At 42.0% G+C, this 21,892-nt stretch overlaps 1 protein-coding gene across 5 annotated transcripts in view; it reads right to left on the reverse strand.

Annotated features, from left to right (window-relative positions):
* Window positions 1-393: 393 nt before the first annotated feature.
* The window catches only part of PTPN11 (protein tyrosine phosphatase non-receptor type 11), a 75,341-nt gene continuing 53,842 nt past the window's right edge, over window positions 394-21,892 (reverse strand). Inside the window, exons 10-16 of one of the 5 annotated variants that reach the window (XM_004379063.2) lie at window positions 20,826-20,957; window positions 16,959-17,113; window positions 15,493-15,560; window positions 14,816-14,967; window positions 7,355-7,467; window positions 5,162-5,263; window positions 394-4,471 (exon numbers count right to left, since the gene is read on the reverse strand). In XM_004379063.2, the coding sequence (XP_004379120.1) occupies window positions 5,194-5,263; window positions 7,355-7,467; window positions 14,816-14,967; window positions 15,493-15,560; window positions 16,959-17,113; window positions 20,826-20,957 (690 nt within the window). In that variant the 3' untranslated portion in view covers window positions 394-4,471; window positions 5,162-5,193. Of the gene's footprint in view, window positions 4,472-5,161; window positions 5,264-7,354; window positions 7,468-11,874; window positions 12,098-14,815; window positions 14,968-15,492; window positions 15,561-16,958; window positions 17,126-20,825; window positions 20,958-21,892 lie in introns of those variants that run through there. The other 4 variants (XM_023733787.1, XR_002824531.1, XM_023733789.1 and 1 more) reach the window with 4 other exon arrangements.

Raw genomic sequence — 21,892 nt, forward strand, 5'->3', positions numbered from 1 at the left:
ACCTAAACCAACTCTAAGGAAAAGCTGAAGTCTTGTAGCACACAATTTGCCTCTCCTACGAGCCTCTTCATCATACCTTTACTTTCTAGCCCCCAAACCACTTTCCGTTCTGTGGTCTCTAACCAATTCCTGTATATTTTACACAGACATATTTTTTATTCTTTATTTACTCATAAGTGCTTGCAAATAGTTCTTCCTTTTCTGTCTCCCACAGCTATTCATATAGTAGACATTCAATCAGTGCTTGGGGAACCACTTCATTTATCCTACATTCCAGTTCACCTTCTGGATAAGAGCTGCTAAACGTCAACATTTTGCCAGCTAAGAGGTTGAGTGACCTACAATCCCATTTTTACCAGACATTTCTAATAAAGTAAATGACAGATACCGTAATATAAGAAAATGGTTTTATTCCTAATTTTTAGTTCCTATACAGTTTACAAATACACTTTTACTCTGATAATACGGCTTTGCAACTAGCAAAGCAGTTGAGCTAACACCCATAAATACAGGTGGGGAGACAATTAACATCCACTAATGTTTCTCTACATAAACTATTAATGTCATTTTTTTTTAAACAATTGCAAATAGACTACATAATATACGTGGGCAAAAAGGCAAATAAGTGAATCTCTTGAAACACTAAATGTATAATAAACAGTGCATATTATCAACATTTACATGATTCACATCAAAATGATGACATCCTAAAACGTATTCCTTTTAAAGGATAGATTTATCAATAAAATATTACATATCTTTTAATACTCTGGTACAATACTTCTTCATATACTGCAGGAAAATCAAATGTAGGTCTAGTCATCAGCTTAATAAAGGATCCTTTTTCATTAGCTTTTATTAATAAAAGTATCACAATTAGGTCATAAATAACAGGCAAAATTATTAATTACATGTTTTGAGGTTTAGGATGAAAACCTGTTAAAATTAGTTTTGATATACAGCAAAGTTATACAACACACGAAAACCAACTGTTTAATATTTTTGCCTTCTGTGAACTGCCCATCGTGAGAAAAACTTTTTAGTGATGGAAGATACGACAAACTATTATTTTGGAACTTATTTTTCAAAAGGAAGAGGGAAAAAGATTTCAACAAAATTAAAGGCTAACACAGATCCTAATAAAGATTTTATCTGGAAATCAGGGAGGCCATGTGCTTGCTTTAAAACTTCATTCTCCTGACAACATACAGAAAACAAAAACAGCAGCGGGTTGGGATTTAGGTCTACATCTACCATTTCCCTTAGGGATTCATAATCTGCAATAAAACACTTCACAATCGCATCCCTTTCCACATTCCCCTGAACCAGAAATATCCTAGGATGTTAAATTAGTTCTAAAATCCCCCGTAAAATACCCCCTAAATATAACCGTGACGGTTTTCTTGGCTATACCAAAGCAAGGAGACTCTGCAAAGAATGCCAAGACGCAGGATATTCACATGTGTTTTCTCACTCCCCATTAGCCACATCTGACAAGTTACTGACTTCAATGGGAGAGATGGCCATGACCTTCAGGAGAGCCACACACTGATTATGAGGTGTCTTTTTTATTATTTAAAAAGGCTATTAAGACACTGAAATTTGGCTTATTTATTTTTTACCTCAATACCCTGCATCAGATCATATTCTTCACCAAATACTCAGCCAGCTATGGGTTACTGCACAAATTTAAAGTCTACCAACAACCCAGAGTTACTCCCTGGCTGCTGACTGCAAATACGTATCTGTCACCACTCTTTTCCAGGTAGCCTGATTCACCTATCCCTGACTGCTCTGGCCCTGGGCCCTTCTACGTCCTCATCAACCACCTCCTTGGAACTTTCATTTCCACTATCTTTATCTTTAAACCCTTACCTTGAGCTCCTCCCATTTTCACAGCCGCTCTGCCTGATCCCATCCCATGTAATCTCCTCGGAGAACCTGCAATCACCTTTTCCCAAACCCACTCGGCACACCTTAGCACACTAGGGACCATTAGAAATCTTGTCTTGGCATAAGTTTACATAACATGACTGTTTGCTTACTTAACCCATTAAAACCCACTGGTGGAGTCAATTCCGACTCATAGCGACTCTATAGGACAGGGTAGAACTGCCTTTCCAAGGAGCGGCTGGTGGATTCAAACTGCCGACTTTTTGGTTAGCAGCTTGAGCTCTTAACCACTGTGCCACCAGGGCTCCTTGCTTACTTAGTGGAAGGGAATCTAAATTAAATCAATGTCCTGTAACAAACACAGCTGGCAAAGATCAGGCATTTCAGTTCCAAGTGCAAAAACAACTGCTCTTAAGCTACAGAGACGTTAATGCAATAATGTATTTGAAGCAAACCCTCGTATGCTGGTGAAAGACTCTGCCCCCAAAGTCCAGAGCAAAAACATTACCACAACAGGGAGGCAAAAGTGGAGAACTATTCAATGTGACAATGCAATAAAAAGAACAAGGATTTCATCAGATCCTTGCGGCAAATACTGAACTGGAATCTCTCTTTACAGGCCTGACAAGAAGCCAGTAATCACTTCCATTCCCCTAATGACCTTCAGGCCACACCTGTGCTCTAAAGCCATTCTAAGCTTCTCGGGGAGTGGGGTGGGGCAGAGAGGAAGGAGGAGATCAGTGTACATTCTGGCAGTGAGAAAGGCAACCAGGGCTCTCCCCAAGGAAGCTAAAGACCTCAGAGAAGAACTACCAAGGCTGGGCCTAGTCCTCCTTTCAGGAGCCAAATGAGACAAATCTGAGGAGGAGACCATAATAACTGAATAGCAAAGTTGCTGTAGCAATTTATTATCTTTACAAAGACAACCAATGATACCTTAATTGAAATACGCTCACTGAATCATGATTCAACACACAGGGCAAAAAGGGATGTCTTTGGAAAAGGCACTTAAGGTCAGACGTTAGGAAATATTACTGCTTTGTTAAAAACAAAAATGAGCTACGGCTGATTAAATTGGGTTAGAGGCCAGCCCGACTAGATACCGGGGACACTAGACAGCAGCACACTCACACCACTCTGCGGGGACCGTGGTGATGGGTGGTTCTGCTTTCAAATGCTCTGTCCCCCTAAACACACCCATCCTTATGAGACTGGTTTTCCCAGGTGATGGTTCAGTAAATAGGGTCAGAGCTAGCACAACTGCTTCAGGAAGTTTCTTCAAGGCCCTCTCTCTCAGTCTGACTTGCAGCTGACCATCAGTTACCGTAAGCAGCTTCAGCTTCGCAATGTCACTAGCAGCTTCTACTTTTGCTACCTCTGGTTTCTCCATGGCACCGATTATAGCAGTCTGTTACACTGGGGCACCCAGTGGGCCACACCTCCCTTGGGAAGTGCGCTCTTCCTGAACCTGGTCTGGGCCTGACCACAGAAGTGATGCAGTGGCAGTTCCGGGCCTGTCTCTTAAGAAAGTCTGGCCACTTCTGCTTTTCCACCCTTGGGAGCTCTGAGCTGCCATGTAAGAGGCCCTGCTGCTGGAGAGGCCACATGGAGATGGAGAGACCCTGAGGACTACATGCAGAGAGTGAATGAAGCCCACCTGTCCCAGTGTCTCAGCCAACCTGCCAACTACATGAGTGCCCACCAGCCAGACTAGCAGAACAGCTCAGCTGAGCCCAGCCCAGATTGAAGAATAATGAACAAAAAAAAAGTAGTTGTTTGAAGCCACAAGTTTTGGGGTGGTTTGTCAGCAACAACTGATAAACAAAACACCGGTCATCCGAAGATGCCATTTTTCTATACACAAGACAATTACTCAATGCAAAGGAAATGTGGCCAATGTTTTCCTACCACAACCTTCTCAGTCAACAGGCTGAATGGTAGTTGGTCATCTGCTAAGAAGAAAAACACCTCTTATCCTAATGTGTACGTTTCCGTGATTTTTTAATACCAATGCAAAAGTAGACAGTCAATTTCTGACAGTCTGGGGCACTGGCTTCATTATCATTTAGCCTAAAGAAAGAGGCCATCAAAATGAATTATCCACCACAGGATAACTGATGGTAAATGAAATTGTTCCCACTTCTCTAGGATGTTGTTACTCAATTTTCCCACATCATTTCTCCTCTTATAAGTGCCCTATCATCCCCGATAAAGAGAGAAAAATGAAATTTGTTAAGGTTATAAAAGGAAAAAAACAACGCTGATAACTAGAATTTGAATCATCATCTGCAAAATATAGAGAGCAATTCAACTACTTCCTCAATTTAAAACAAAATTCTATAAAATAGAACACTGTCTACATTGTAGAGATGATTTCTTCTTATCTGAGAAAACGAGTAATTGGAAATCAGGTACTGTTGAGTTAGAATACAGTGGTCTTTAAATGGTTTCAAATTTTGCTTATCAAAAGGTAGTCAACCACATAATAATGCAAACCTTCCAAATTCAAATTTATTCTTCACATAAACTTTCTTGCATCTTTTCTTGATCTTTTTAGGGAGAGGGTGAAAGTCCATATCTGGGGAAGAAATAAGTGACAATTTTTAAGGAATGTAAATCTAAAAGCTCAGCAAAGTATTAAGCTATTTTAAAGTAGATGTAAAGCTTTTAAGTATACTACCCACTGAAATGGGAATTTCAACATGACATACTGAAATGAGTTTCTAACTTATCATTAACACATACATCACATCCTTGGGCCACCGATGTACAAGGGAGATGAACTCCCAGCAACAGAGCTGGAAGCTGTGGAGTTGATCCAGCTGGAGGCGAGAGAGTCCAGTACACCAAGTCACACAGTAGGTCAGAGGCCAACTGGGCCAAGAACGTGGGCGTCCTGCCTCCTAACCATCAGTGCCAAGTCCAGATGTTTCCCAGAGCCCTGCAGATCATCTCTCAGCTCAGCTCAGTTCACCAACTCGGATAAAAATTGCAGGAATGGTGATATCTGCTCTTCATCACCAATATCAACCATTTCTCAGTGGTAAGTGCTAATCTTGCCCCTTGCAGAATTAATTTCACATTTGATTTAATGCTTAATGAATTCTAAAGTAAATCTAGCTTAGAAAAAGAAGTATAGGGAGAAGAAAAAGCTGGCTTATAAAAATTATGGTACATTTTGCTAAAACACAATTTATTTGCAGTGCTTAAAAAAAATGCCACAGTTTATATAAACACTTAAGCAACAGAGCATTTAGCACTTAAATACCTATTTCTGTGCTGAAGATTTAGCAGGTCTTCTCATCTGAAACTTTTTTGCTGCTGCATCAGACCCACGTTTTCATAGACTCTAGCATTATCTTCTCTCATTCTGAAAAGAAAGTATATTTACAGAAATTCAGACCATACTGTTTAAACTCACATATTTTTAAAGCACATCCTATAAGGTTCTTTGTGACCAGACATGGTTCAGACATAGTTCCTTCCTCAAGGAGTGACATTCTAAATGGATATAAGGCATAAATTTACAGCATAATATAATTATGAAGTTAAAAGTGAAATCAGTCTCCAGTCACTCTGCTCTCTGGGATTTGGAGAAAAGGGAGCTCTTTTCCAAGCGGGTCAAGCGAGGGAGACCTATAGGATGATGCATTTGAGCTAGGCATTAAAGGACGTAGGCCATGTACAAATAGAAAGAACTGGTAATAATGTCAAGTCAAACCCAGTGTCACTGAGTTGAATCCCAACTCACAGCGACCCTATAGGACAGAGTAGAATTGCCCCATAGGGTTTCCAAAGCTGAAAAAACCTTTACGGAAGCAGACGGTCACATATTTCTCCTGCAGAATGGCTGGTGGGTTCAAACCAATGACCTTTCAGTTAGCAGCTGAGCGCGTAAGCACTGCGCCACCAGGGCTCCTTAATATCAAGTCAAGGAATCCGAATAGGCAGAAGCTCCAAGAAGCCAAGCACAGGTGCAGTTAGCAGGGACTATAGATGCGTTTAGCTTCAGCTCAGGCAACAGGAAGAACAGTGAACATGAAGCTTAACTGTAGTCTGGGGTCTCAGGAAGGAAGGCCAATGCATTTAAGAGCCCTGACTCCTTTTGGCTGAGCAGGACAAGGATGTCAACGGCTGTGGGAGACTGTCAGGAGGCACTTGGGTTATTCTGAGTCTGTGTCCTCCAAAGGGGACGGCAAGAATGATGAGACAGAGAGTCTGCTGGTCACAGGCATGCCACCGGTAGGAAGGGAGTCCTCAGAGCTGACCCTGTTGTGGCAACATGTGGGCAAAGCTCTCTGGCAAGGACTCGGAGCCATAACTTTCTGGTTCCATGGCAAATTACTACAGATGGCAATTTAAAATACCAACTCTCCTAGTCAGCCCACTGGGAAAGAACAAAGTAGGCAGAAGGAAGGGGCACACTGGTGGAGAGAATACTTTGGGTATATAATTTCATTTCAATGTTAGATAGGAAGCAAGTGTAAATACAAGCCTCATATATGCGATCTAAACTGTTTATACAGAATATTAAAGTCAGCAGAGGTTTAAAAATCCACACCAGAAGCAAACAGATATATGATTCTTAGGGGAAAATAAAAAGTAAATGTTATGCTAAAGAGAGTGACTTTAGAATATATAGAAAAACAGTGCCTTACAATTGCTATTCCCATAATCAATTTAACAAATGTTTTCCTAGCACGTTTTAGTTTAAACAAGGAGTCTGCAAAGTTTTTCTGCAAAGCACCAGATAATAAACATTCTCAGCTCTTCAGGGCATATATGGTATCTGTCATATATTCTTCTTTGCTGTTGTATTTTTACAACCTTTTAAAAATCATTTTTAGCTCATGGGCCATACAAAAACAGGCCCTGGCCCAGATCTGGCCTGCAGGCTGTAGTTTGCTGATCCCTGGTTTAAATGCCCAAAGTAGACTTCTGGAAAGTTAGCAGATCAGGGTTATGTTGACACATCAATGGTCAAATTACTTTTATTTCACAGATGGTCTTAACACATCATAAGGGTTGTTACCTCTGCAACAACCCTTTTAATTTTCTTTGAAAAGAAAAATCAAATTCTTCTTGGAGAACCACTGATAGACTAAGTGTTGTTGTTCGGTGTCATCAGGTCGTTTTTGACTCCTAGTGACCCCATGTGACAGAGTAGAACTGCCCCACAGGGTTTTCTTAGCTGTAATCTTTACAGAAGCAGATCGCAAGGTCTTTCTCTTGTATAATCCTAGCTAGTGTGGCAATCAGCCTTCAGTTTAGGTAAATTAAAATTTAGCTTAGAAAGCAGCATCAACACAATCCAGAGAAAATGCTCGTCACTGACACACTAATTGATCGGTAACAGTAAGGAACACCAATGCAATGCACATGCTGCAAAGACTTGCTGTGTTTTAAGCCTGTCTATAGAACTATGTTCAGGTAAAAAAGAATTTCTTTCACCACTACTTACTCTGTACAGGATGGTGTTGGGGTACAAGGCGGGAGGGGACTCTGATCTCCACTGGCCTGGTCCGCTAGAGAATACTTAATATTTGTATATTCATGCCCTTTCCTCTTGCTTTTCTGAAAGTTGAAGATGACATATAAGGACACAGGAGTTTTTTTAAAAGAATAAAGAAGCAAAAAAAAAAATTTTTTTTCACCAAAAAAAAACCAGACAGACAGACAGATGGGTATTGATATGATGCATGATGGTGGGAAAATTCACCTTCTTAATGTAAATACACCATATGGGTGAGAAGTACTTTTGAACCATATAACTCCAAATCTCAGAGTCGCGCATTAACAATTTACTGTATCAAACCAGATGTACCTGTTCCTGAGCTAACAGAGAATTCACATTGTCTTTGCCACGTTAGCATCTAATCATTTCATAGTTCATTTGCAACACATTCAATGATTTTCAGGTAAACAGGTGGGAAAGGAGATCCAGAAATAAACTCACTTCAAGTAGAAATGGCACACAGGTCTATAAGATGGCGGTGCTCTATCAGGAACATTAATACTTTTTGTCATATCTTTTTTTTTTTTTTTAACCTGGAAAATACCCTAGCATTTTTTAAACTTTATTTTTGGCTCTAAAAATACTCTGAAAAATTTTTGCAAAAAAAAAAAAAACCATGAGAATGTAATCTCATCTCAGATACGGAGTGAACTGCATTTTTAGTAGGGCTCCCAGTTAGATCATTTTCATCACCGTTCTCTGCTCCTACATTCACCTAGAAACAATCAGTTCTGCAAATCTAATCCATCAAGTTATCATCATTATATAATGTTGCCTTCATTATAGGATTGCTCAGAAAATGGCAAATATTGGGAAGAATATCCATATCAAATACTGACGTACATTTGGAGAACTTTCACTTTTGCTGATGCAAGGGCAAATGGTACCATCACTTTGGTGAGCCATCAGTGCTACTAGTTAGTATCCAGTAAAAATGAAAAGGCATATACTCTACAACTCTGAACATCTACTTCTTGAGAAACTCTTGCACATAAACCTCAAAGACCTGTAAGAGGGTGTCCAGTGGAAAAACAAATGAATGTGATATATTCATATTGTGAAAAGATACACAATAGGGAAGAGGAACAACAAAAGAATGCACATATATCTCAAAACAGATTTCAGAGACAATGTTGACTGGAAAAAAAGCAAACTGCAGAACAGTGAAACAGTATGATACCATTTGAGTAAACATTTTAAACATAAAACAATGTTATATATTGGTTACAGATACCTGTTATTTGGACTTCTAAGTATAAAAAGAGACCACAAGGCTAGTTATTGTCTTGGGGTGAAGGAGGTAGAGATGAGGGATGGAACAGGCGATAGGCATCAAAGGGAACCTCACCTGGATCTGCTACACTTTATTTCTTTTATAAAAGAGTGGAAGGAAATGCGGCCAAACGAAAGGGTCAGTTATGGGTTGTTGTTGCTAAAAGGAGCCCTGGTGGTGCAGTGGTTAAGCAGTCAATTGCGAACCGAAAGGTCAGCCGCTCCATGGGAGAAAGATGTGGCAGTCGGCTTCCATAAAGATTCACAGCCTTGGAAACCCTATCGGGCAGTTCCACTCTGTCCTATAAGGTTGCTATGAGTCACAATCAACTCAATGGCAACAGGTTTTTGGTTGTTGTTAGGTGCTGTCCAGTCAGATTTTCAACTCATAGCGACCCCATCTGACAAGAGTAGACCTGCTCTATAAGGTTTTCTAGGCTGTGATTTTCACAGGAGCAAATTACCTGGTCTTTTTCCCATGGAGCCAGTGAGGGGGTTTAAACCACCAATCTTTCAGTTAGCAGCCAAGCACATAGCCGTTGCACCACCAAGGCTCCTTAATTATAGGTTATGGTGCTGTATTTTTTTTTTTTTTTAAGTTTTCCAAAAGAAGTATTAAAACATAAATTTAGGAATAGGTAAGAGTGATGGGCAAACAACATGATGAACATAATTAACGTCACTCAACTATACATGTGAAAACTGTTGAAATGGCACTTTTCGTTACATATATATTTACCACAATTAAAAGAAAAAAACTGTATTAAACCATGTGATAACTCTGTATTAAACTCCCCAAAGAAACAAAAACATAAAAGAAATTTAAATCTATCGATAAGGTTTTTCTTTCCCTCACTCAAAACCCACCAAAAACAACAGCTAATAAACAGTGGAAAATCTCATTACCCATAAAATAAGGGAACACTCCACTCTAATTTAGAAACTATAAAGCATCTCTGTGATAATACCGGAGAGCTGGGTGGGACCAAGGGAGGAAGCTGAGAACTGACACATGACCACTCAGATTTCAAACAGGAAATAGAACTGTGGAAAGTGAAAGGCCATAAACCCCTGTTAAAGTTATGACACCTAGGCGTGTGGGTAGGCAACCGCACCGTCTCTCAAACATCCATGATAAAGAATCATATGGATCTCCTAGCAGAAAAAGCAAGTCCCATATACGGGGTATAATCAAACTGACTTTAGAGTTCAACACAACCGCCTAATTCTAAAAAATCCCATGGGAAAGAAAAATGGCCCAAGAATCTTATACCCTGCTAAATTATTCTTTAGATATAAAACCAATGATCAGATATTTCCAAGCAATCAAAAATTTAGAACGCAATATTTTTAAAAACCGCAGGTAATCTAGCTAATAGAGAGAAACCAACATCAAAATAAAGAATTTAGAGAAAGAAAAACCATGATGAAAGTACTAGTAGTGAGTATTGACTGAAATATAATGCTAACACTACAATCAAAATGGAAGTAATAAGAATACTGATATATTGTGTAAAATGTAACCGATGTCCCTGAAAAATACGTACAGAAATTGTTAAATGAGAACCTAATTTCCTGTGTCAACTTTCACCAAACTATATATATTAAAAAATAATAATAATAAATAATGCTAACACTAAACTACGGGGAAGAGAGCTAAAAATGTCACAAATTGTATTAAAAATCAGATGGTAAAAGAAAAATGTACGAATTCTCTTTCACTGACGGAATTAAATGGGTATCAATTATAATAATAATAAAACCAGTTAATATGTTCTGAGCATTTACTTTGTACCAGGCACTATCTGAATGTATTATCTCATTTTCATCCTCATAACAACCTTTTGAAATAGATAATGTTATTAACCCTGTTTTATAAAGGAAGTATACAATTTCTAGGTGTGCCCTTAAAACAAGGGTTGGACAACTAATAGCCTATGGGACAAATCTAGCCCGAAGCCTGTTTTGTACAGCCTGTGAAGAAGAGGAGGAGGACAAGCAACACAGACTGTATGTGGCTGCAAAGCCTAAAATAGTCACTATCTAGACCTTCACAGATAAAGTTTTGTTGACCTCTGAGTTAATAGACAGCTGCTTGCCCTCCACTACCTGGTGCTATCTGTGACCAAATCATCCTTAAAGGCAGTAGAGCGACAAGACAGAATGTACCTAGTTCCCTGGATGACCCTGTGGAGCAGGGACCATAAACTCCCTCATCCTCAAACAGTCTGCCAGCTCAGACTTTCATGTAGGAGAGAAATAAGCTTCTATCTTGTTTAAGCCACTATTCTTTAGCCTCTGTTAAAAAGCGGCCAAACCAATTTGTTAACTGATAAAGCAGTTAACTTACAGTCTAGCAAAGAAGTTGCAAGAAAGACATCCAAAGAGAAATGTTTTGTTTGGTCCACAGAGTATTTTACTTTTTTTGAAACAACTGTTTTTAAAAAATTTGGAGATTTTAGTAACAAATTGGCTCAAAAAATAATGAATATCACCTGTTAAATACTGTGCTCCTTTAAAAAAAATTCCAGTGTGAGACCAAACGGTCAACAATTATTCTAAAACAAAGATGAGAATGTAGGTGGCAGGGAAAATAGGTTAATGGAAACAGAACAACCAGAATGGAAACAATGAGAATGTTCACGCCTTGTGTAAGAATGTAACCAATGTCACTGAACAACTTGTGTAGGAATTGTTGAATGGGACCCTAAATTGCTAATTAAAAAAAAAAAAAAAAAAAAATCTAGAGCCTGAGACCAGAAGAATAGATGGTGCCCGGCTACCACCAATGACCGCCCTGAAAGGGAACACAACAGAGTCCCTGACGGTGCAGGAGAAATGTGGGGTGCAGAACTCAAATTCACATAAAAAGACCAGACTTAATGGTCTGACTGAGACTACAGGAACCCAGAAGACATGGCCCCCCGACTCTCCGTTAACCCAGAACTAAAACCATTCCCGAAGCCAACTCTTCAGACAAAGATTAGAGTGTACTATAAGACATAAAATGATACTCGTGAAGAGTGTAGCTTCTTAGTTCAAGTAGATAAACAAGACAATATGGGCAGCTCCTGTCCAGAGGCGAGATGAGAAGGCAGAAAAGGATAGGAGCTGGCTGAATGGACATGGGAAACCTGGGGTAGAAAGGGAGAGTGTGCTGTCACATTATCATTATAGGGACAGCAACTAGGGTCACATAATATGTATATAGATTTTTGTATGAGAAACTAACTTGAGCTGTAAACTTTCGCCTAAAGCACAAAAAATCTGGAGATCTCACATTTGAAATAAAAATTAGCTTTTAAAATAACTTGCTTATATTTGAGGATATGAATTTTCAAGTGAAGCCCTTGTGAATATCCACCTCAGAATGGCAGCCATACATTTTTAACAGTGAAATCTTATATAAGAAGCAACCTTAAAAAAAAAAGATACAATATATTAATATTAAATGGGAAAACTGGCAGAGAACATTACTTATTTTAAAACTTATTCTAAAGCTTAAAATTTTTAATTCATTTTTAAAAATAAAAAAATATATACAGTGACTAAAAACTGCAAAGTGACCTTGCTTTTTTACTTTACTTTCTTGAAAACCAACATCAATTATTTCTCTCTCAAGTGATTTAAAAAGAGGAATTTTCTAATAAGGAGCAATTGAGACAAGTGAGACAGGTATTATTTCAAGGAACCAAAGTAGACCAAGGAAAAGCATAAAAACGCTGGAGCTTTTTAGCTTATTTAGGAAGAACGAAAAATAAAATTGATTCGCAAACCAGACGAGCTTGTCTCAGTACTGTGACAGCCCAGGCTGTCTTACAGAGTCTTTTTTATAGGTTGTTTTGTTTTGCGTTGGGGGGTTGGCAAGCAATGTGTATCTGAGGCCTAGAAAATAACCTGAAATTTATTTACGCTCCACCTGCATTCAATGACATAGCATGGTTACCAAGGCTTTCACAGTGTTTATAATAAATCTTAGGGCCTTGCCAACTGATGCGCAGCCAAGGTTGAGAGGAGGGACCTACCTTGAGACTCTAAAATCATCTGGTATTAAATGTCTTTCCATGTGAAATAACTGTGACTGCATGCTTAAACTTTAAGTTATAAAAAGCCCACTGCAGTGAGACAGAGTAATATAGAAAGCTCTTGTCTAGGTTACCGAGCAACAAGGCTACTGAGACTACTTGTTCAGTGTGCTGTAGGTTCAAATGACAGCATCCAATACTGTGACTCCTTCCGCATCTGATCACAAACCTTACTGACTCTATTCTCTCCACCTCACTGTGCCCTCCACCCACTCTGCCCAAACCACAGCCAGCTCTCACCTACACTCCAGCCTCCTCACTGTCCCCCGCAGCTGCTCAACCAGGTGCCAACCCATTTTTCACTCTCAAGCCAGGGCCATGTTTGTAAATGAGCATCATTTTATGTCACTCCCCTACTTAACACTCTACTAAATGAAATTAGGTGACAAATTCCTATATTGGATCAAACAGTACAATCCAGAAAACTATGTATTACAGAATCCCACTTTTTAAAAGAAATCACCTCAGTCAGCCTACACATTTTTAAAAAATCAGAAGGCCCATACAGCAAATAGTTAATGGTGCTCCAGGCTGTGATGGTACCAAAAAATATCAGCTGAATGAATGAGTGCAAGCATTCTTGGGGATGGGATTATAGGAGCATTCACTTACTATATTCTATATTCTGTAACACATAAATTAGGAACATGTTTTGCTACCAAAAAAAAAAAAGGAGGGGACAGCAGTAAAGTGTTTTTTTTTTTTTTTTTTTTTAAGTAGTTCCTAAATCAGAGTTAGGGTCAAGAGACCATATATGGTCATGAGAAGGTCTGAAGTGCTATAAAGGTTGGGAGGGGAAATCCCTACATTCTCCAAAACAACAATCAAAATCAAAGCTTGAAAGTGAAATAAAGCTAGCTTTCTCTCCAGCTTGTCCAAGCAAGACTGCATGATGTGCTTCAAGATACTGCTGAACATCTCCCAACTTGCAGCAACTGGGCTGCATTCTCTCTGCAGCTCTCAGGGGTCCTTCTCTTTGGGCAACTTCATGCTTAAACTATTCCTGGTCCCAGTTAAGTACAGCTGAAAGACAAACCTTAAGTGACCTACAGTGAGAAATTAAAGGTTTCCCAGCCCTTTCACAGCACTTACAGTAATACAGATTAAGATCTAGAGCACTGAAGTTCAAACCTGGTAGCTTGTTAATTATGTAAACTTACATCTCTATACACAACTGTTTCTGCAGATGTTTTTGTATAATGAAACAATCTCACGTATTTTTGTATGGACTGAGGACCCAGTAAACTAATTAACAGGCACCTTACTTTGGCTAACCAGGCCTTGACAATGTGGCTGCCATTCTGCTAGGCTGGAAATCTTTCAGTTAGGTGGCCAGTCCCATTTTGGGAAGCCGAGTTGCCTAGAAGGCACGATACAGGGTAAAGATGGCAAACGTCATTGATGTTTACATACACTACCCCATCTGCAGCATAGCAAAAGGGGGGCGGGGCGGGTAAGCATAGCTCCCCAAAAGAGCAGCCTTCCTCATTTCCCTCGTTTCAGCGTATTCCTGATTAACTCAGCTTTGTGTCTGGTATGAATAGCTTCAAATGGAAAGGCTCCAATTCCACATTCTTCATTACACACGGCTTATTAAAACGGAAATTTCACTGTTTCCAACTAGACCAAATTGGCGGTTCGAATTGCTATTAGAGGGAGGCGTTCATTTTAAGAGGTGGAATCAGGATAAATGCGACCCGGATCAAAGCTGGAACGGGCTGGGAACGTGGAGGTTTTCAGTTCTAAGCTGGCCGTGCGAGCCTGGGAGAATCATACCCTTTCTGCGTGGCAGTTCTCCAACCTGCCCAGCCAGGATGATAGCACAGCGCCCCTCCCTGAGCTCCTGTGGCCTGAAACTCAGAACTGTGAAATAGTGGATAATTACAGTTTCCAGAGAGGCCCCTCCTGGCTGGGACCTTGTTTCCCATTCCCGAGTAAAGATAGTCATCTATCAGCTCATGCCCTCCTGCTCAAAATGAGGGCAGTGAAGGGTGACCTGGGCTAACTGTGCTCTCTTAAGACACAGCCAAGCAGCTCCCCAGGCTCGCACCTGCTCTTCTTCAATCCTACGCTGTAGTGTTTCGATATAGTGCTGGACGGCCATATAGATGAACCGGTATTGTGCTTCTGTCTGGACCATCCCTGACCTCTGAGACCGCACCATCTGGATGGTTTTGGGAACGTCAATGTCGCAGTCGACGCCTACAAAGGAAACCACACGAAGCATCGTCAGGGGAAACTGCAGAGCCAGGATGAAGCTGTTTAAGGTGCAACTTTTAGCAGACTCGGAAATAAGATGGATTTAGTCTTTAACGTTCTAACAGAACGTGTTCCAAGGGCTACGGCACTGGACTGCTAACCAGTAATCCCAGAAGATGCCATGATAAATGTCAGAGGTCAGGACTGCTGCCCTCTCTAACTGCACCACCTCCCACCTTCCCTCCACTGCCCGCAAGGATTAAGTAGCTGAGTAGAGACCACCACTGCACATTCAACAACAGGCCAGAGCAGCGGAGTCCACAGCTCCCAGGCTTCATCTGATGCCAGGAGTTCAAATAACATCACTTCTGTTCTCTGCCAGGCATATCGAAAGCTGAAGTCTTCAACTCAGATGTTGTTGAAAATTTCTTAACATTCAAATTCTCTCCCCCAGCCTATTTTCACCAGCACTTTCCTTCCATAAACTGAAAACAGGAACTGTAGCTTCTTGCCCTCCAGAGGACCCACCTTTCTCTCTGATGATGTCAATGAGGATATCAATCACAATGAATGTCCCTGTTCGGCCAATGCCAGCACTGTGGGCACAAGGACAAAAAGCAGTGACAACAGAGCCATTCACAGAGGTTTTATACTCAAAACCAAGCTATAAGTATTAACAGAAACAATGTCTGCTCTTGGGAGTATTTATATATTTGAAAATATACCAGCAAAGAACTTAGGGCTTTGGAATCAGCCAAACCCGCAACAGGAGACAAGATTCTCCAGTGTAGTATGCCAGAGGCAGTTCCTTAACCTCTCTGACCCTCAGTTTCCTCATTTGTAAAATGGGAATAACAGTATACACCCGACAGGATTGTTGTGAGGAACAAATGTGATTAATGAACGGAAAACACTGAGCTCAGAGACTGGCACAGAGCAAGTGCTTGTACGCCCCTGCTGCCATCCAGTTGATTCTGACTAATAGCGACCCTATAGGAAAGAGTAGAACTGCCCTATAGGATTTCCAAGGCTATAATCTTTATGGAAGCAGACTGCCACATCTTTCTCCCACGGAATCGCTGATGGGTTCGAACTGTCAACTTTCAGTTAGCAGCCAAGCACCTATCCACTGAGCCACCAGAGCTCCTTAAGTACTTGATAGAGAAAGTTTTTTAAAAAAAAAAAAAACAGTTGCCATGGAGTTGACTCTGGCTCATGGCGACCTCGTGTGTGTCAGAGTAGAACTGTGCTCCATAGGGTTTTCAATGGCTGACGTTTTGGGAAGGAGATCACCAGGCCTTTCTTCCGAGGCACCTCTGGGTGGACTCTAACCTCCAACCTTTCAATTAGCAGAGGTCAAAACCAATTTCCTGGAACCCTCTGTACCACCCCGGGACTCCTCAATAGATGATAACTTCAAAAAAGAAAAAAGGGAACAAATCAAGATTCACACATATCTCCTTGCCCAACATACGAATGAGATTCGAGAAATCAAACTCTCCCAATGTAACCATGAAGTGCAAATGTGGGCACCAGCAGCCCACAAACCCTGGTGCAGAGACCATGATCACAGTGTCCATTGAAGCCCTGGGTGGGAAGCGGTCCAAGTCTCTTGAAGCAAACAAGTGTAGTGGCAGGGGGAAAATATATCTTATTTCCATGGTAGAAGAGAATAGAATCACAACCAAAGGGATAAATCCTAAATTACCAGATTAAAAAAGAAAACCAAGCAAAAAATGCTAGATTAGGTATCCTTGAGAACAACAAGTGTGTCCTGAGACTAAAGACTGTGTCTCCCCCTGGCCCTAGCAGCCCTGTAGGATCTATGAGAAATATACTTTGGGGTCACAATGTTCCTTAATGCAGTTTAGCCTCTAATACAATGAAGTTTCTTCTACAGTTAAAGAGCTGAAGGTAGGGGTGATAAAAACAGGCCCCGGGAATTAGGGGACAGGGGCAGGCTACAGTCCAGAGAGGCGTAGGGGGCTGGTTACCTGCAGTGAACCACCACGGGCCCCGCATCCACGATGCTCTCCTGCTTGTGGTGGACCTCCTCCAAGAAGTCCAGCACACCCCCGGGGTCACTGGGCACGCCATGGTCCGGCCAGGTCCGAAAGTGGTATTGCCAGACGGTTCTCTCTGTATTCCCCTGGAGTAGAGCCAAGAAAAACCAGAAACGAATTAAATAAACCAAGGGGCTGAGGAATCGCCCAGTCATGATCCTTCCTAGATCCTACGTGAACCCATGGAGCTAGCAGGCGCAGAATCTCCTCACGCTCCTGTGAAAAGCCCTCCTCAGGAGCTTCCCAGGGCTCTCCCTGGTGGGTCTGGCTGAGCTCTCCCGGGGGCGCCTCTCTGCCTCTGTCAGAAAACCCAAGACGCTTCTTAATGGCAACTTGTTCTTCAGGAAACTCATCTATCTGAGTCATCCCTAGTGGGTAATGCCCCCATTCCTCCTCATCCAGGTGCATGCAGCTCACCTTAGGGAGATGACTGAGGCCTCTGGGGACGTAGGTCTGTCCTCCCACCAGATGAGAACACAAGTATTCTCTAAAGACACTTGTTCCTCTGTCTTTTTATACTCAACACGCTCCCCACCACGTACACATACACTTTGATCATATCATCATTATACTTTAAACTTGTTTAGTGTAAAGTAGGTAAGAAGACTCTTCAATCGGATGGCTAGATTTTGGCTCAAATCCCAGTACTCACACTCACTATGGCCCTTGAACATCTCTAAGCCTCAATTTCTTCATCTGCAAAATGGGAATAATACTACCTCTCTCATGGTACCATTGTGAGGATTAAATGAGGTCACTGAAAAACACAGTGAGTGCTCAGCAAACAGTAAGCAGCTCAGCACACTGCAGCTATTGTGAGGAGGCTGATAATTAATAAAGGACACAATGGCACCAAGACTGCGAAGACCAAAGAGTTATCATGTTTCGGAGTCTGCCCAGAGAGGTAATTGTAGCAGCACCATTCACTGCTACATCTTTTTCTACAGAGCTGGAGACAATGCACAGCTAAGTGACATTTGAAAAGGGGGTTTGGAAAAAAAAAGTCACTACACTAACTTCCACACCAGTGACCTTTAGATTACAAAGTGTACCTCCGAGGAACCTGAACCACAATTAAGATCTTTTCCTGAATTACATGCATTTAGGTTTGCTGATGTCATGAAACAAATTTCCTGGATGTTACTGAGTAACCTAAAGACCAGGTGGCTACACGGGTAATAGAAAGGACAACTGGGAAGGAGAGATCTGGCCCCTGCCTCACTGTGCCTCTCTGCTCCTCCCCCTTGGTACGTGGTCACGGAGGTCTCTGCCTGACTCCTTCCCAGGAGGCCACGAGGAATGAGATCATGGGACGGCACTCTGGAACAAACGTAAAACGGTATGCAAAAAGCGGATAATACGCCGCCGGCAATTCTGCAGAAATCATCAGTCCTGTGTTAATACCTGCACCCAGGGTGCAAATCACAAAGGCAACACCCACATCTCCCTGACCTGCTACTTAGAAACCTCTGACAGTGAGAATGTGGGCAGTTTATCGCTACATTGAAGAAACATCTACCTGCTGCTCAAACATCTAATAATGACAGGATGGGCAGTTCATCACCAAAACTGAAGAAAAATCTATCTGGAGTCTTTGTCCAATGGCCTCTAAATTTCACACTCATTTCTGCTTGACAGCTACATTTCTCTAGTTCTTCTCAGTCTCTTAGATAGACTGATCCTCCACCCCCTCCCCGTCATCACTAGAGCTGCACCCTTCTGAAAGCAGAATGCGAACATCTCACTCCGGACCACAACCTCACAGACTTCCAGCTCACTTTTATCCCCCGACCCCATGAGGCTCACCACACCGCTGCCCCTCCTCCTTCCACTTCCCACCAGCACCCTCTTGCCCTCGCTTCCCTCCTCATTCAGCTTAGAGCCCACACACTATCGTGACAATCACTTTCCATCACCTACCTCCGCTCCGTCGGTCCTCTCTCCATCCACGGCACCCACCTGCCAAAATCCCAACCCTGGAGGACCCAGCCACCCAGTCCCTCTCTGTTCTGTACCCAGGAACACAGTGTCCTTGGAGGGAAATCACACAGCCAGGTAGACTGATGGCGCTAAACAGTCATGTTCACCACCGCAACGGGGCACTCGGCACAGCCTGGACATTTACTGCAGTTCTTGCCCTCTCTACACAATTGCTCTTTCATACTTTTCCCAGTTTCCTCAAATATTTCATCTCTTCTTCCCTTCAAAGTCAACTGATGCCTCACACCTCACAGAGAAAACCCTCTGCCCACCACCATATCCACTCACCTACCTATGGCCACTGTCTCCTTCCTTCCTGTTACCCCAGAAGAAATGCCCATGAATAATGCTCTGGATTCTGTCTCTCCTCCTTGTCCAACCTCCATGCCTGCCTCCCTGACACCTTCACTTGGATGTCTCAAAAGCATCTCAAGCTTTATGTGTCCAAAAGAGGGTTCTGCTCCTTTCCCTCCTTCCTCAAATCCACAGCTATCCACCCAGCTTCTTAAGCTAGACAGCTGGCGGTCATCCTTAACACCGCCCTCACCCCTAGTTCACTCCATCATCAAATCCTTTCATGTCGACCAGAGCAATGATCTCAGTTGGTCCACTTCTTTCCATCGTCCCTGCCACCGTGCTAGTTCAACAAGCCCACTGTCTTTTACCTGCTGGACAACTGCAGTAGCCTCCTTCCTAATCAGCATCCCTGAATCCACTGAATTCAACATTCTTGCCCTCTCCGGTCTCCACATTTCAAAAGCTCAGCTCCGACTGTGGCTGTCCAACACATTTAGGATAAACGCCCCCAACCTGACTCAGGTCCTGCAAACACACTGTTCCCTACGCCCTGAGAATCTTCCCTTCTGCTCTAAATTAGGCCCTCCAGAGTCCTACATTTTTTTGTTTCTAGGCCTCATTACAGTCTGTAATGACATATTGATGTGTATCAGTAATGAGCTAATGTACTTCTTGCCAGTAGAGTGCAAACTCCGGGAGGTGGAGACTTTATCTGTCTTGTGAGGACAAACACTATTTCATTCATCTCTGTCTTCCCCAAAGATCCTGAATAGTAAGCACAAACAGTAAACACAAAATTAAAGTGAATCCAAACCTAGCCCTGCTCTGTAAAGTCGGTCACCCCAGGACCAGTCATGAGCTAGGTGCAATAATGAATCTGATGAAATGGAATTTGATCACTAAACAGCCACAGGGTCTTTGCACTTGCTGCTCCTGCTGCTTGGACCAGCCCTCTCCTGACTCCTTGGAAGTCTGGCTGCTCTACCTTCAGATCTCAGCCCAACTGTCACCTCCTCAAAGAGGATCTTCCTTACAATCTCGAATACCCCTCACTCTCTAATACGTCACCCGGTGGCCTGCACAGCACTGAGCACAATTAGAAAGCTTATTTGGTTATTTACTTTTCAAATCTTCTACCTCTCTAGGAGCTCTGAGGGTGGGGACTGAGCATGTCTTGTTCACAATGTACCGCTAGTGCCTGGAACTGTACCTGACACACAGAAAACCAAACCAAACCCATTGCTATCGAGTTGAATCCCACTCACAGCGACCCTGTAGGACAGAGCAGAACTGCCCCACAGAGTTTCCAAGAAACGCCTGGTGCATTCAAACTGCCGACCTTTTGGTTAGCAGCCGTAGCTCTTAACCACTACGCCACCATAGAAGGCACCCGATAAATGGTAACTCAAAAAATGAGTGAATGAACGCATGAGTACATGTGAACATGACTACTGCATGACCCTGGATGGCTGCTAACCACTAACGGTTACCAAGGTCTCTAAAATAAGACAATATACTTACTTGCCCAACCTTCGAAAGTTTAAGTTCTCTTAACGTATAGTCGTGAGCGGCACTTTCTTTGACGTTCCTAACACGCATGACCCCATATTCTTTGAGGGCATACTCATCAGGCCAGTATTTGACACATTTACTCTGGAAAGGATCAAAGAAAAGAGTTACTCTCTGTGAACTCTGAAATAAAAGCCTCAACCATGGACTATTATTCACCCATAAAAAGGAATGAAGTTCTGATACACGCTGTAACGGGGATGAACCTCAACAACATGGTGCTCAGTGAAAGAAGCCAGACACAAAAGGCCACATTGTATGATTCCTTTTATACGAAATCTCTAGAATAGACAAATCCATAGAGATAGAAAGTAGACTGGTGGTTCCCAGGGGCTGGGGGAGGGGAGAAACTGCTTAATGGGTGCAGGGTTTCCTTTTGGGGTGATGAACATGTTTTGGAACTAGACAGAGGTGGTGGGTGCACAACATTGTGAATGGACTAAATGACACTGAATTGTTCACCTAAAAATGGGTAATTATGTGAATTTCATTTTAATAAACATAAAAAAAAAGAAGAAAAAGCCTAAACCCACAGAAAGCAAATGTTCAAGTCTTGCTGAGTCACTACTAAAAAACCCATTGCCATCAGGTCGATTCTGAGTCACAGTAATGACCATTAGCATGGAAAACAGTCTATCTAGCATCTAACTGTTGGATTTCCAAAAAGAAAGAAGAGTTCAAATATGAAAAGCAGATGCTCAGGGAACCCAGGATAAGTGGGAAGAGAAAAGCAGCTCTTGCAGAGCAGTCCAACCCAACCACATCTCAAAGGAGAGTCAGTGCTTGTTTCCTTCTTTCTAAAGAACCCAAGATTCAATGAGAAAGGTACCAACCAGTGTGAGGGTGCTGTCTGGCAACCACCGAGTTCTGAATTCTAGAGATCTGCCCATCACCCTGTAGAGAAGGCAGGCAAAGACTCTGGAGGTGGGTGAAGAGCCCAGCAAGCCAGACTGTCTGGTTCATTTCCGCGCCAGTGTAGGAGGACGCTGTGCCTTAGCTACCCAAGTGTGAACGACTCT

The sequence above is a fragment of the Trichechus manatus genome, unplaced genomic scaffold, assembly GCF_000243295.1.
Source record: "Trichechus manatus latirostris isolate Lorelei unplaced genomic scaffold, TriManLat1.0 scaffold00061, whole genome shotgun sequence".
NCBI classification, from domain to species: Eukaryota; Metazoa; Chordata; class Mammalia; order Sirenia; family Trichechidae; genus Trichechus; species Trichechus manatus.